The 16,992-nt window shown below is 37.1% G+C and overlaps 1 protein-coding gene across 1 annotated transcript; it reads right to left on the minus strand.

Annotated features, from left to right (window-relative positions):
* Positions 1-266: 266 nt before the first annotated feature.
* On the minus strand, positions 267-15,990 carry plpp2b (phospholipid phosphatase 2b). The gene is made up of 6 exons (XM_079592192.1): positions 15,469-15,990; positions 3,083-3,234; positions 2,570-2,832; positions 2,432-2,489; positions 1,294-1,470; positions 267-1,103 (listed from the first exon to the last, which is right to left on the minus strand). Exons 1-6 carry the CDS (start codon positions 15,527-15,529, stop codon positions 990-992), a joined length of 825 nt encoding a protein of 274 aa, XP_079448318.1. The 5' UTR covers positions 15,530-15,990; the 3' UTR covers positions 267-989.
* Between the last annotated feature and the right edge of the window lie 1,002 nt (positions 15,991-16,992).

Consider the following 16,992-nt stretch of genomic DNA (forward strand, 5'->3'; position numbering starts at 1 on the left):
GGACTGACAGGAAAGTGCCCAGTAGAACATGGCTAAAGTAAACTGCGAATAAGATCAAAAGTGTTTGACAACCACTTCTGGCTGATATATGTCCTGTAGGGTATGTAAAAGTAAAGTTTGCATGTGGATTGAATTCATGTTTGTTCATGCCTACATAAATACATATATTATTGACATAGTACTTCTGGATTAAAATATGCTAACTGGATATGCAAACATTAAATGTAGGCTACCAAGTACACTAGAATACAAATGTAGTCAAAATAGACTCCATTTTATGATATTATCATTTATTGTGCTATATTAAAGTGTGGTACTTAATAACAACAAGCAGATTATTACTACAAATATTTAATAGGAATTTAGACACATGTAAACAACAATTCACAAAGTACAAAGTTAAATGAAGCTGAATGCGAAAATTAAAAATGAAGCAAGGCTTGCAGATGTTGTAGTGGTATCTCAATTTTAAATTTTAAACATAGGGGAACAAAAAAAAGATATCCTAACAATTTTATGACATTATTCACTTTCTGCAATCCAGATTACTATTTATAATTAAATACGAGATATAATTACTAAGGCACATAATATTGGGAAAATACAAACAAGCAATGATTTCCAACATGTTTGGTTTGGTTTGGTTCGTCGAAGAGAAAGGCAAGCCATTATTTCAGTAAGATTTACAATTCAAACAAAGAAGATACACGTCGTACGTAAAACCTGATCCAGTACGCAGATTTAAAAAACAGATTCAGTCCCTCAATCTGCGGCAAATCGTTTTGATTAAAATAAGTTGATTGGATACGTATAAAGAGTTCTCTCTCACTTGAAACAAAGGAACAGACACTAAATCTTTTTCAAGGAGGACCATTGTGAGCATGTGCAGTCTAGCTCCGCCCCCTTCCGTCAGTCCAGTGGTTTGTGGGAGATGTAGTGCGAGTGTTTGTTCTCGTTTCTCTCACACTGGTCCGTAATAGCCGAAATGGTTATGATGCTCCGCCTCGAAACCTGTGTTTCTGCTCCTCGATTTCTGCTTCCGTCTCTGAACTCGAGTATTGAGGTGAAGGACGGACCTTGAAGAAATTCGCCACGTATCGCACCTGTAAGAGACGAGGAATGTTAGAAGAGTTAATGGCGCCTTACTTTTGGGTCACTTTACCAGAAAAACCAAAACAGTTTGAGGTTTGAAAGAAAGTCATACTGATTTGGAACAACATGAGGGTGAGGAAATTATGACGGATGTAAGATTTCTGGGTAAAATTGCTCTAAAAAGAAAAAGTGTTAACTTACAATGAGAATCGCAATGAGCGCCCCCTGGAGGAGCCCCACCAGCACGTCGCTCCAGTGGTGCTTATAATCGGACACGCGGGTGTAACCCACATACACGGCAAAGGCCACCAGGAAGAACTGGATGGTTGGCCTCAGAAGACGGGCCCATTTCGCATTCAGTCTGGCCTGGACATAGAACTAGGGAAAGAAAAGAAAAAGAGGTGTCTTTCATTTGCTGAATGATAATGACTTCATTTGTTGAGAAGAAATAACGAAAGCAAATGGCGATAACAAATAACGAAAGCAAATGGCGATAACAGTTTTATCTCAGTGAGCTCTCTAAATAGGATTTAGCATTTCATTTGATAATGTTTTTTATTTCATATTTTGTTATGGTACTAAATTTGGTACCTGAAAATTTCCAACTTAAACGGTCCAATCTTAAATGTTTTGCACAGACTTAAGTTTAACTTATTATAAAGAAGACACATGGCAAATTAATTAAGTGAAAAAAGGAAAACAAGTTATTGAAGTTTAAGTTTATTATGATAAATGCATAAAATATTTTATGTAAATATTTTAAATAAATTATATTTCATATATTTTATATGAAATATATATTTTCCAAAACACGTTTCCTCTAAAACTGTGAGGAAATCAAATTTGTTCCAAATTTGAGGTTGATCAAACCGTGAGCTTTCAGTACGATTTTGTTTGGGCGCAGTACCAAACATTTCCACTAGAGTAAATTCGTTTCCCATTCGTTTCCAAAGCAGTCAAGTACTAGTGTGACTATTTTTTTCAGGACCGTTTAACCTTTTTGAATAATTTCTATGATTATTATTACAAATTATTCCACACAAATAATTTGTGTGTGTGTGTGTGTTCACATAGCAAGTGCCAAAACCTTTACCAAGTTTCATACCATTCTAAAAAATTATTTTTCAGCCAAAAAAGACCGAACAGCACCAGAGGGTTAAATCTGTACTTTTAGTGACTCTAGTGAAATCAAACGTAACTGCAGAAATACAGTCTATTTTCAAACATGTTTCCCCGTTTGCCATTGGTCGCAAAAACAAATAGCCCCACTCCCAAACTGTTGGTTGATCCCAATGGTTAAATGTTCAGCGGGTTAGCATTCGATTGCTACGCCACTCACCGCTAGAAACAGCATGCAGTACATCCCGAAGGAGGAGTGACCCGAGTAGAAGGACAACCTACGACACACAAATCACATATAGTTCACAGAAATTCACTGAAATCAAAGCGTTAATAGGATTTATGAAGAGAGACATACCTGGCTTCAGTCACAGCATGTGCGGTGCCAGTGCAGTTGATCGCAGCCACGTATCCTTTGCAGACTTTGGGAGCACACACTTCTAAGAAATGTGGACGTGGTCGCCCGATGGTGTACTTAGCCAAGTCCGTCAGTGATTGGCTGACAGCTCCCCCAAACAGGAAGGCGCCCAGCACCTTATAGATGGCCGATACGTATTGATTAAAGGTAGAGTTGGAGTGAATTTTCTTGCAGTACACCAGATACGCTTCACCCGACGATATCTAGAGGAACAGAAGAGGTCAAAGTTAAGCAACGTGATGCATTTCTGTAGCTTTCAAAACGGTCACGCTACATTAGGTTTGTCATAAATGTGTCAAACAAGTCCATGAGCACAACATGCTGTTGTTGAGCATAATAAACCCCTCTTCTGTGCAGAGTCATGAACGGACACTTTGTTGAGGATCAGCATGTGACTCAAGGGATGATGAGATCATGGGAGGGATGATGGAGATGAATGAACGAGGGACTCACGATAATGATAGTGCAGGTGATGGTGACCGCAGCCAGCGTCACGTGCGTGATGGTGTCCGGTCTCACTGGGTAACCGATGCTCTCGTCCTGGCAGAAGATCGTTCGCTCGTATGGCCGGGACACGATGTTCATTATAACGAAGGGAAGAGAAGCTACAGGGATAAGAAGAGAGAATACAAAAATTAAATACATACAGTAGAGATATAGATATCTGCTTATGAGTTAACAAATGTGGAGAATGTACAGGGTGAATCTCCTGAAACCTGGAAAGAACCTGTCTGGGTCATATTTCACCTCAAGAAAATACAATTTCCATATATTCATGACATTTTTCCAACCATTTCTCATAACCAAATACATATCAACAATACCAACATTATATTATTTTCATTATAATGTATATATGCATGTATAACACTGCCTTTATTTTTTTATTAAAATCATACATTAATTAAAAAATAATTGCATAATTAGTATTTATAATTAAATAAAATATAATTAAATGAAAAAAATAATTCAGTTGACATGGGATTGACTCTCTTTTGGAGCCTGTCTCTAGTGGTCAGTCGATGAATTGCAGCTTAAGTCACTTCCATGTTGAGAGATTTAATGGAGAGATTGGAAGGTTGCCAGCTGGTTTTCTCTCAACTATTTACGTTCCACCAAAACTGACTGCATTTACTTTTAACTGACTGTATAGACTTTTTTTTTAGTTACACTCAGGACACCATCTGATTTCAGTCATGGAAGCAGCGTGTATTTATAGTACCGCTTTTTTTCCAGAGTCACACGGAAACACATTTATCCCACAGCTATGAGGAAGTCACCTGACCACACCGTCTTAACCCAAAACATGTTGTGTGCCATATCATAAACATTCCCGTACACACCCGCAGCCTAGACATCCTTTCCACAACGCCTTGGTCGGTGGACTGATGTGGCAGGAGATGCACATGTCTGAATGTTGCCACAGCGTGATACTTTAATGAATGGAAAATGTCCTTGGGACATTTGGAAATGTTACAAAATGACTTTGCAACCACGTGATCCTAAGCCACAGCACTTAAAGAGACCAGTAAGAGCAATTCTACTTCCTGTAATTCCATTTTCTGTACCTATAATAACAACAGTGTTCTAGTAAGTTTGCATATCTTCAACTGCCAGATAATGTTTTGCAGTTTGAATGGAATATTGTGTAGATATTTTAAGCAGGCTAAGAATGTAAAGGATCTTGTTTCTTCCAGTCAGCATCAGGCCAGGAAGATGCTACATCAGCAGGAAAACATGGTTTTTGTTGGTACAAGCCAAACATATATTTCTGGACCTTATGGTTGACTCAGTTTGTGTTTAAATATGGATGAGCAGCATCCCACACAAATCCAGGATTGCTCAAGTGCCATTTATACCACTGCGGTATTACAACGCACAAGAGCATTTGTGAGACAGACGGTCAGGTCCATCACAACATTTAACTCTGGGCTCACTGTGATATTTACACATGGTTTATTCTTCAATATTATTCTACAAGGGCCATAAAAAAAGAAAAAGCTCATAATATGTACATATGGAGCTTACTAACAGAATTTAGAATAATATATTCCAACTAGAAGAAAAAAATCCCCTCAAAGTAGGGCTGTTAAACGATTAATCGCATCCAAAATAAAAGTTTGTGTTTACATAATAAATGTGTGTGTGCTGTATATAATTATTTTATATATTTAAATGCACACACATGCTTGTATATACTTAAGAAATATTTGCATGTATATACTGTATATAGATTTATATAAATTATAAATATTTTATATATAAATAACACATTTTTCTGAAATATATACATGAATGTGTGTGTATTTTATTAATCGCGATTAATCGTTTATCAGCCCTACCCTCAATTTTTTTTTTTACAAATATGTTATGTTTTCTTTTGTTTTGTTAACACAAAGCATTATGCTGGATAAAACATGGTAGCAATTTCTACAATTTCATAATGAATGTTCTAAGTGATACTGATGAATGAAAACATATGGAACACCAGGGAAATGTACAAGAAAATTTGAAGTTTTTAAACTTTACCCGTTTTTAAACTCGTCTTTTGTCAGTTTATAACAGAGAGAAAAAGGGTTTATTTACTGAAATTGAATTGTTGGGTCATGAAAAAACAACCATCAGTCACTTTAGCAAGTTTATCTTGATGCTGAATGACAACTAAAAATCAATTAATTGAAATTTAATTTTAAAGTTTTAGCACTAGAGGTGTTGAACAAAATCCTTGAGAAAAGTTGAAATGCAATGGTGCAAAATTCTTATCAAAAAGTAATTTTGAGTTTCAATGTATTCTTGAGACGTTCACGTCACGACAAGAGACAGAGTAAATCGAGTCATAGAGTCACTTAAGAACAAATGAGTGTCTTTGTATTCCAAAAACAAAGAACAATGGTGTTTGAAATGACACTGAATTTCCATACACTGGTCTAGGACAGTGAGAACACACACTCACTTACAAAATATCATAATGACATCCTCAATGGTGCACTAATAAAAACATACTGCTCATGTAACCTTGCCCCAAAAACAGTCATTAGTTTATTACGCTGTGTATTATTGAACTAACAATTGTGAATTTTGAAGCAATGATTCACAATTGTCCAAATCTGGGTCAAATTGTATCCTCAGGTCAAACAGCTCTGACAATTATAATGTTTTGTTTGTTATATTTACAAATGTTTTGTTTTCTTTTGTTTTGCATTTTACAAAATTTAAAAAAAAGTTTTTTTTTTTTATAAATATTCACAAATGTTTTCTCTTTTGTTTTGCACCTGACAAAACAAAAAGTGTTTTTTTAATATTTACAAATATGTTTTGTTTTCTTTTGTTTTGCAGCTTGCAAAACAAAGCACAAATGTTTTTTGAAAATGTTAAAAAAATATGTTTTGAACATTACAAAAACGTTTTTTGAAAAATATTTACAAATAGGTTTTGTTTTCTTTTGTTCAAACCTCCTGGGAAAAACAACAACAACAACTTTACCTTAAATAGTTCACTAGTTAACCAGTTAGCTCAAAAGGATGTGATCCACTTGCTGAAAACTGTACTGAATGTAAACCCCTAGCTTTGTTGCCATTAAAGCTACACTGTGTAATTTTTTAAGTTGATTCTTAGCAAAAAACACTTTGTTCTTTTAAAATTACATGTGCTCATTCATGTATAATTACTTCTACCAACTAATCAAGTATTCTCGTAAGAGTAGAATCGGCCATTTATAATACATACGAGCGAGTCGCTCGAATGGCGGCAGCCATGTTGCGCCTCCATCTTGGAAATACATTAGCCAAAGAGGGACATACCTGGAAATTCAAGCTTCGCCTTTCGCGTGTTTACAGTCAGTGACACCGTGACGAATGCAAGGGGGAGATTACTCGCGACTGCCGGCAGATTTGAAGTAATACGGCCACCGTAGGAGTTAAAACGCCCTTGGAATAGGGAGGGGCTAGAAAGTAATATTCAGTTGGTAGTCATATACAATTTCACTGCTAGATGGGAGTAAATCTTACACAGTGTAGCTTTAAGGAGATTTACGTATACAAACAATGAAAGAAAAAATAAACTATCCCTCAGGCCTCATTGATCATTGTGTTGAGGGACTCGAGACCCCAAACAATGGCTACAGTTTTTAACACTCACTTGAGATTCAGACACTTTGAGGATCTGGAGCTGAGCTTGGATGGCCTTTTCTGAATGTTTGCCAGCTGTATAATCTCCAAACAAATGAAAAGAAATGCCCAATAAAACTTAAGTCTCATTTTTCCTTCTTCCTCTCCAGGCTTTTCAACTCTTGAGACACATTATTAGGAAACAAAAAGACGGGTAAGACTGAAAGGTTTTTTGATGCAGATTTTTATGGTCAATGGAAAAATGAACCCTGAGGAGTAGTTTTTTATGTCATTGATTAATGCCAAACACAATTAAAACACCTAGAAACACAGAGAACGAAGTCTAAAACGTCAACTTTACAGCTAAAAAGGCTAAGCGGTCTATTCTGGCACTCGTCAGTGAAATTCATGAGCATTACTTCTGAAATATTTTCCAGATTGTGTTCCCAGGGAATTAAGTCAGTATAAGGTACATTAAAAGGTCAAAGAACTTCAAACGGTTCGAGTTCAAAGCCTCGGTTGGCAGGTGCGAGCTTGGCGGTCGTTTAATTACGCAATGAAACAGGACTGCCGCGAGAGATGTGGCGCTTAGAAGTGAGAGGGCAAGAAGTCTTGAAGAAAGTCACGGTTGACACCCCAACACATTGCAATGTTGGGGCTGCACTGAAAAACGAACCTCGTCTCAGCCACCACCACCCGGCACCCATCAACCGTTCCCTGAAACAAATTAGTTCCATTTGAAGGTACAGGAAGTCAAATTTCCTGTAAAACATTAAGGGACCCCGTTTTGGTATGAGCTCTTTTTTATGAGTCCATGGACTGTTTTTTCCCCCTTCATGCAAGTAAAAGCAATGTACTCTAGTTTCCTTACTGAATAGTTCATTAATTAAAAGTCGGTCCTTTACCCAACATCATGCACTTTTTACTTGGGGAAAAAAGTTGAAAGCAATGAAAGTGGATAGGCTTCAAATTAAAGACGACCATACAACTTCTGCTCTATATTCCGAGTCTTCCTAAGTCATAAGTCATAGTTTTGTGTGAGAACCTGGAATTATTATTAATTCATTATTCACTGGAAATCTTGCTTAACAGCAGTGTTACTTATTTTAGTATTATTTACATACTATTATAATATTCAAATAATATTCGGAGTTAGCTTTTATTTTTATATTTTAAGTTTAGTTTGCTTTAGCTATGTTGTGTATGCCTTGGTAATTTAGCTTTATTTCTTTTTTTTATATATATGTATATTTAGTTTTATTTTATATGCATTTCAGTTTTAGTAATTTTAGTACCTCAAACCCCTATTTTTTTCAGTTTTCCCACCAAATATTTATATAGGAATACATTTAATCTTTAATGAACAAGATTTCGAATAGTTTTAGTAAACAATAACAACATTATCTTTGATTGTATGTGGCGGCGCTCAGTTCCACAGAACAAAGAACGTGATATAGTTTTGGAATAACATGACGGTAAGCAAGGAGTAAACCATGAATGACTTCATGCTCCTAATGGAAAAAAAACATTGAAAGTCATTGTAATATTTTACAATGGGGGTTGCAAAGTTTCCAGACTTTTAGGAAATTTTCATAAACTTTTGGAAAGTTTCTGGAAATGTACAGGAAATTTTCAGGCCCTTTGCAACCCTAATTTTAAGTGGAGTTGAGTTGCAACAAAGCAATATGGAGACGAATCAAGAGGGGGAGGAGAGAGTAAAATGTTTCTGGGTTGGTGATTGCTGAAGTGTTGAAGGACTGAGGATTCACATCCTTTAGCCCATCCCACAGACAAAAATGAGCTTGCCACTCCTGTAGTCTCCACCTCATTCATTCATGGTTTCCCAGTTTGTTTGGAGCATACTCCTTCACAAACACTATAAATATGAAGGGCTGAACTGAGTGTTGCTTTGTTTGGTTCAATCTGATGTGCAGTTATGGTATGTAGGATGATAATTGTTGGCAATCCGAGTTTGAAACGGTTCCCCTCACACCGCTGGAGGAACGCCAGAGCCATTATTGGACCAAACCAACAGTTTCATTCAGTATGCAAAAGAGAAGGTTCACACAAACATTTAATCGCCATACTCGCCCTTGTTATTCCAATTGGTGAAGTTAGAATAGGAAAGGAGAAGTTTATCAGAATGTCTGAGCTGCTCACTTTCCTACAATGAAAGTGAATGGGGGACTAGGGACTGTACAGGTTCAAAGAGGACAAATAATATGCATTACAGGAGTAGTTTAGATGACATGTGCACTATATTACAAGTCTTCTGAAGTCATAATGATGCTTTGGTGTGAGGACTAAAACAAAAGTTGGTATGTAAATCTTGGTCACCATTCACTTTAATTAAAGGGAAAAGAGCAGCTTGGACACTGCTATAAATAACTCCTTTTGTGTATCACAGAAAATAAGCTTAATAGTAAAATAAATAAGCATATAATGTCACATTTATTTTGAGGTAACTTTCCCTTTAGCATCAGCTTACCTCAGCTATTACCAATTCTATTTTTTTTTCACCCTCAGGTTGTGGTATACTTTACACGTGTCTTTTTACTGTGAACGATAAACTAAAACTTACTTACTTTTAAATTGTTAGTAATATTTAAACGCAAACATTTACTGGACAGAAGCAACTTCAGGTTTACATGATTATCCATTGATATATCTTTTTTTTTCTTAGAAAAATCACTTTAAAATCTGACTATCAAATATGATTAGGCTTTTGAGGAAAGTTAATTTTTACTCTCAATCATCTCTCAAGCATCATTGTATTACATTATATGTTCTGTTAGGCTGTTGATCATAAAACGGAGCATTTAAATATCATCTTACACTCTAAAAAATGCTGGGTTGTTTTAACCCAATTTTGGGTCAAATATGGACAAACCCAAACGTTGGATCAAAAATGCAATTTAAAAATGTAACCCAACGGCTGGGTTAGTCCATATTTGACCCAAAATTGGGTTAAAACAACCCAGCATTTTTTAGAGTGTACTAATTCAAATTATTGTGAGATTTAGAGTGACATCTGATATTTATGTCCATTTTATTTAAGTGGTCTGTTTTACTGTTACAGAGATCTCACTGATTGTACAAGCAATCAGAATTTAATATTACTTTTTGGCCATATAAATATCAGCGACTGCACCAAATTGCATATTTTTGCAATTGTGTGTTTTTTTTTTACTTCTCAAATATGAGCTCCATATTCTCCTATATCATATATGAGCAATACAATTCTGATATATCAAATACTCAAAAACTGCCTTCGGCCTTCTGACTATTAGGCTACTTTATATGTCAGGCTTTACATGGTTAACTACTTATTAAATAGTTTGTAACTTTGGAAGCTAAAGTTTCAAAGTAACTTTCCCAACAGGCAACCAAGAAACTGAAATTCTGTGAACATTTAGCTGATACATTTACAGTAAATCTGAAATGCACTGCTTGCAGTTTCAAGGACATACGAGTTGGTGCATTTCCACTGTCACAGGACTTGAAAATAAGAAAACCCTGGCGAAAAACCCATTTGTTTTTGGCTACACCACACAGCCTGTGAGGGAGTAGCCTGTTTTCTTAGGGTCTGCTTTGACCTTCACCCTGACATTGGCTCACCAACTTTCATTATCAAACCCTATGTTTTTATTGACCGCTTGTATAACTCATTTTCTGGCATTTCAACAAATATATTAAGCTTTCAACACCTAACTTGATCCATCCTGGCTTCATTTCAACATTTGAAACCCAGTTCATAGCGGCTGAACCCACAAAGATCACGTTCGGTTTCTACTCTGAAGATGAAAATGAGATGTTCTTGACTTTCTTTGTGGGTTTTCTGGAGTACCATCATAAGTGTTACGAAAATACAAGCCTGTCGCCCCTTAAGTGAGAGTTTTGAGGGCGGCCTGTCTGCCGGCAGCACTCCCTGAGCGGTAGTTTGGCAAGGACGCCTGACTCATTTGGAAGCTATGTGCTGAGAGTATACAACCTCGCAGGAGAGTCTGGAATCCTACTTCAAGAAGAAACACCCGCCCTCCTCCTCCTCCTCTTTTCTTTCACCATACACCAAAGTCTATCCGTCCCAGCCCTCTACCTCCCCACGCTAATGCTAGTGTGTGATTTACACTCTTGGAAACCATGGAAATGTATAAGATTGCGTGGGAAACAGGTTAGCTGGTACACTAATAGTGTTTAGCAAGTGTGTTTTGCTTTAAAAATAGCTTCTGGGATTAATGTAACAGCATCATTATGTTAATGGTCTCATGATGTGACCAATTTCTGTACAAATTTGTTGATTTTTCAATTGCTATCTCACACAGACTGTTCTGAACAAGTTTATCCAAGACCTGAAATATAAAGAATGACGGTTCCAACATCCTGCACTTGTTCTTGTCGTTCTCCCATATTTCGCCAGTAGTTTTAGGGAATGAATCCAAATCGTTTGGAAATATATCTTTATAGGTTATTGCGCAATGATATGATGCTAAAAACCTTCACTATTCCTAGCTGGTGGAACCTTATACCGGAACAGCTAGCTTTTTTACTTTTTTTGTTTTGTTCATTTTACTATTTAACTGTCACGCATAGTCTATATCTCATTCTCTGTCCTAGCTTGCACATTGAAAAAATGTTGTATCGCAGCACTCATGTTTCATTACTACTACACATGAATTGCTCGCTATAGCATTCCTCATTCGTAAGTCACTTTGGATAAAAGGATCTGCATACAGGTCCTGTAAGCAATATAACATTTATCTTTGTGTTGAGAAAATTGTTAAAAATATCAAGAAAATGAAATATAAAAAGGTACCTGTTAAAACAGTTTAACGGACGCCAGCTACTAAGAGCAGTGTTGGGAAACCTCACTCCCCTGGCCTCAAGAGGCGCACTAGAGACTGACGCTAGAGACTGTGGCTGTGGTCTTTAGCGTCCTTGTTATAGCATCTGCCTCCCATACCAGAAACGCTGGTTTGAATCCCGCTGGGAGTGGTGCCATTAGAAATGGAGGGGTTAAGTTAGCCGCTTTTCCTCTTTCGGGCCAATGCGAGCCTGTGCTAACAATGTGCCGGGCGTGGTCACTAGCCTCGGACCTCAAGCACCGAGGTCAAAATCAATTTGAATTTCCACTGTCACCAGCATGATGAAGCTAGCTGACTGAAAACTAGCTAGATTGTAAATTTAACAAGACGTTTGGTCTTTACTTAAAGACTTAAGTATTGATATTTGACCAATAATTTATGCTATAATTTTTTTCACAGTGACAGTAATTTATTAATTTGTGTCAGGACTGCACATCAATCATGCTCAAACAAATCATATTTAACATTATTTATTTTAATTATTATTTTCCATGAAATTATGGGATCTGAGGAGGTTTGAGCGATCTTTTCCATCTCACTATACTGTTATTGTTTCAGTTAGAGCAACAGAGGGAGCTCACGAGCAGAAAACAGGAGTTATACGAGTTTACCGGACTACATTTAATTCATGACATATGCGAATGCATTGCAGATGTCCGGTATCAACAAAGGGACAGGGAAGAGATGGATGAAACATGAAACCAAATAAAAACACGATTATAATCAGATATGATTTGTTGAAGTTCTTCAAACAGTCTTTGGTATTTTCCATAACCATGTGTATTTATTATGGCAATGTTTAGCATAAGTAGCCTTTAGCATCGCATGTAAATAAAACATTTATTAGAATCCTCATCATTTCACTTTCACTCCTCAAGCCCCAGTTGGCCCTGCTTTGGACCAAGGTATTAGGCGGGCCAATAACCCTTGGCCCTTGGCCCAGAGGAAACCCTGAGGAGGCCCGATCAAGCCCTGGAAGTGACAGTGGAAACACGACTGGCCCTGGCACGTACTAGCCTTTGGAAACACGGCTGTTGGTGCCGTGACCCGGGTGGGAGTGAGGTTTAGAGGGTTGAGTGTAACAGAGGACAGCTAGTAAGAGTTTGCATGTAAACCTTGCTTCCCTGACCTCAAGAGGCGCACTAGTGACTGACACTAGAGGCAGTGGTCTTTAGCATCTTTAGCACACCCGCCTCCCATGCCAGAAACGCTGGTTCGAATCCCGCTCAGAGCGGTGCGAGTAAAACCGGAGGGATTACAATTTCACAATATAAATGTTAAGAGCGTTAAGAAATAAAGAGCTTTTAAAAACATACCAAAACCCATTAGAGGTACCTGGAATGAAGGCCTGGAAAGTCCTTCAGTACTGAGCCAAATGCTCAGCTTTTTATTGACACAGATAAGCTTAGATAATTCTCATCAATTTCACTTTCACTGAAGTAAAACGCTGATCTTGTGGCTTTGACTTGCTGTATCAGTACAGAAGAACAGAGGCAGAATATTAAATGTCAACTCTTTTTTCTGTCAGTACTCAATGACTGATGATGTAAAATATCATAAAGAATACCAGCATAGAGTCAGCAGTAAAATACACACCGTTAGCCTGTGAGCGAAAGCAAAAGCCAGACTGTGTTTGTGTGGAGGGAAAGTTTACTTAGACAGAAGAAAACGAGAAGCAGAGGGTGGTGGGCTGGATTGAATGTCAAATACAGGGCTGGGAAAAGGATATTAAGTCCCTGAAACACTTACCGAAATTCAGTCAACTGCATTCTGGGACTTTTCTGTTGTTAATACAGCAATCTGAGAGGCTGAAATTTATTTGAAAATGACTGAAGTTTTCCACCTGTGCTGCAATAAATCTTTCTGCACTTTCATTACCTCAAGCCAGTCCAAATGTCTCAGATTTACAGGACTTTGAACCATTTTTTATGTCCTTGTAGATCAATCAGAAACCAAATTATACATACATAATGTAGTTATGGGTTTCTTAGCTGTGCCCTTACTCCCATACATTACATTCATTTCTAGCAGAAAGCGGTACATTTTAATATATTTACAGCAAGTTATTTACAACATATTTGGTAAACTATTCTGTTGTACTATTCTGTCTTTTTATGTAAACTCTTAATGGTTTGAATGAATGATTCAATGACTCACTCATTTACACTTCACTTGTTTCGTTACTGAATGAATCCGATTTTTTTAAAGAATCTCTTGAATGAATGATTCAATGACAAATAAAATGTAGCAGTCGCTACTGGTGCAGCAATGTACTCCATACAATATTTATTAGAAGCATCAAGTTACTTTCAAAAGCTGATTTATGCTTTTTTTTCACATTGTAAACTTTTATCCCAGTACTTTTGTGATATCTAAATTATTGTACCACAGAAATATTGAAACTGTTAAAAAGACTAGAAATACTCTTAGTATTTCAAAATCATATGTAACTCATATCTTACGCTAAGAATGTGGCTTGTCCATTTTAAACTGGATTTTAAGAAGAATTTCTCTTTTCTTGCATTTGTCATTGACCCTCCTATAGCCTAAATGCAAGAAAAGAAACATCCGAAATTGTCCTAACCATCTGATGCCCTTTATAGACTGGACGGACAATATTGTCCATCCCTGTCTTCAACATTGATCATTTCAAAACGAGAGACACTTGCACTGGTAAAGGTGTAAAGGTGAAGGATCATGCCTAGGGCACATTCTAGCCCTTGTGAAATCCAAAGCTGAAGGTTGGAGAACACAGACACAACAGTCTTCAAAGGGCAGGTGCAGAAACTTCATCTCCTCATAGTAGGGTTACCTCACGCGGTTAAGAAAAACAGGCTCAAACACAATGTTTCCAAAGGAAGTAATGGTCATGATGGTTCACACTCACTTTAGCACTGAGGCAAGTCGAATCTTTCCGTACATGTGACTGTTAGGATGTTTATGGACATTGAGTTTGTCTCACAGTTGTTCTGCAAGCAAACCCCCAAAATAAAGCCAAAAATGCAAGATGAGGAGCATTTCTGTGGCACTAAAGACTGCCAAACACTGTGGGAAATACTGACAGGCTTGGATCACATTTCCATAAACAAATACTCAACTTCCTGAAGGTGCAAAATCCAGGAAAAGAAGCAAGGACGAATGCAACTCCGCATTCAACACAGAGAACACACCTCCCAATACATATTTAAATATGAAAATCTTCTAAAGATAGGCCCCTCACATGGCGACTGTCACCTAAAGCACCTGTTTTTGCAATAAGATATTATACATGAAATATTTGCAAAAGTCAAAAACCCTTCCAGATCAGTTGTAAATATATATTGCAGTTTAGTGCAAAGCCAAGGCAATTTTGCAAAGTTGTGAACTTGTGAGAAAAACAAACCTGATAAAAGGAAAAACTGACCAATGTTGAGCTTACAACAAAAGCATATCTTGTTTACATGTCTAATAATAACCAATGTTCAGAAATCATTTTAAATGATATAATAACCAATTTTATACATTTATAAATTTTACAGGCAACAGAAAAAACAACAATTCAGATCAGATTATCGGTGTGTCTCTCTTGCACACGTAAACCTGTTTTTTCAATATATTAAGTATTGTTGTCACAAAGCACAAACTGAAAACAAGCTTTTTGGTTCCTTAAAAAAATACACATTTTCTCCTAAAAATCATTTAGTTGATTAAAAAACGTCAGTGTATGTTATTTGTCAACCCAGTTACATATACTATAGCCTAATATTGTTTAAAAAGACAAATCACAATAAAGAAATGAATAACGTGGTAAAAGCCCCCCAACAACAACTTGTAGTTTTGTTAATGAACTTCAGAATATGACACTGAACGTTGAAACATTGAACTCGCTTACCTACAACTACACACAGCACGTCAACCAGGACGAAGAGTCCCTTTTTCCTCAAGTCCGTCATTATTTCTTTAGCTCGGATGCACTTTAAAACTAGCACTTTAAAAGTCAATTCATTTATGAGATAATGTCAAAGTTAATCCACTTGGAAGAAGAAAAACAAACTGAACGCGACCAGTATTGCGAGTTCTTCCGGCTCTGCTGTTCTACCTGCGCTGCTCGTGCTTCACTTCAGCTTATAGGTGACGGTGAAACACTCGCGTCCTTTACGACTTTATATATCTACAACTTCAAAGGCTGACGGCAGTCCCGCGTAGGTGCACATATTGCTTTTGTTAAAGAAAAGACTTGTGTCCGACCCTCCAGCAGATTTTTGAGGACGCATCCACTCCTTTTCCAAAAATAAAGCCACTGTGTTCCCCGCTCGCCGTGTCACTGTCCACACCTTGAGCTGACAGTGTGAGGCGCATGCGCAGTCGCGCTCCTAGGATAAATCTCTGTAGTCTGCACTTTGAGCTGAAGCGCAAAGCAGCATGACACACACATAGGCTATTTTTATTGCACATCATTCCATATTAAATTGGTCAATTAATTATACTACATGTATCTGTCACATTCATCGTTAAATCTGTTGCTGGACATGTTGTGATTTACAAGTGGCCTAGGCCTATCTGAGATAGACAGACAGACAGACAGATAGATAGATAGATAAAGTTGACTGTCTGAACACACCTCTGCCAATATGATATATGACACAAAATAATGTATTTTGTAAAGTTAAGGGAACACCTAACTTATGTTTAGCACGTTAACATCGCCACACCCCAAAGGCTACCTAACAATTGTTGGCTACTAGAATATGGAAACGTCACTGACACTGTATGGTTATACAAATATTACAATAGTAGTAGCCTATGTACTTAGCTATACACATTATTTGGTTCACCTGGGGTATAGCAATCATTTTAATAGTTTAATTCCCGAGTGCTTCATGGTGACGTTCACATGCTTATAGGCTAGTTTAAAAAACTATAGCTGATGATTAATACGAGGCTACTGAGTGATTTATTGTACTGATATGACGTCACTCACATCAGGATATAATAGCATATTACTATTCTAATTAGTAATTAGTAATACAAAGTTTTTTAAAGGTCAAGCCTAGAATGTAGGGTGTAAACCGAAGCTTGTGTCTCAGTTCAGTCTTCTTTGTCCGCTTGCTTGACATTTCATTTCTATGTTAATCTGCCCTCTACTGGACACTGACAGGCCATGCAGTAAAACTATAGCAGCAGTTCGAGAACTATGTTGAAAATACTAGCTTTATTAATCAGTCTACACATATTTACATCCCCTAATGATGTAATTAAAATGAAAACAGACCACAGATATTCATGTTTCAGAGAAGACAAGGCGTCAGCTGTGATGGCATTGGTCATTATGATTATATAAAAAGACAGACAGACGGATGGATAGATAGATAGATAGATAGATAGATAGATAGATAGATAGATAGATAGATAGATA

This window comes from Phoxinus phoxinus (assembly GCF_949152265.1).
Source record: "Phoxinus phoxinus genome assembly, chromosome: 20".
NCBI lineage: Eukaryota > Metazoa > Chordata > Actinopteri > Cypriniformes > Leuciscidae > Phoxinus > Phoxinus phoxinus.

Bases quoted from the DNA above. Each gene is read 5' to 3' on its own strand.
- plpp2b (XM_079592192.1), bottom strand. From the start codon at position 15,529: ATGACGGACTTGAGGAAAAAGGGACTCTTCGTCCTGGTTGACGTGCTG. The intron at 3,235-15,468 runs GTAAGCGAGTTC...TTATCCCTGTAG, and splicing joins CGTGCTGTGTGTAGTTGTAG to CTTCTCTTCCCTTCGTTATA. The intron at 2,833-3,082 runs GTGAGTCCCTCG...CTGTTCCTCTAG, and splicing joins TCACCTGCACTATCATTATC to ATATCGTCGGGTGAAGCGTA.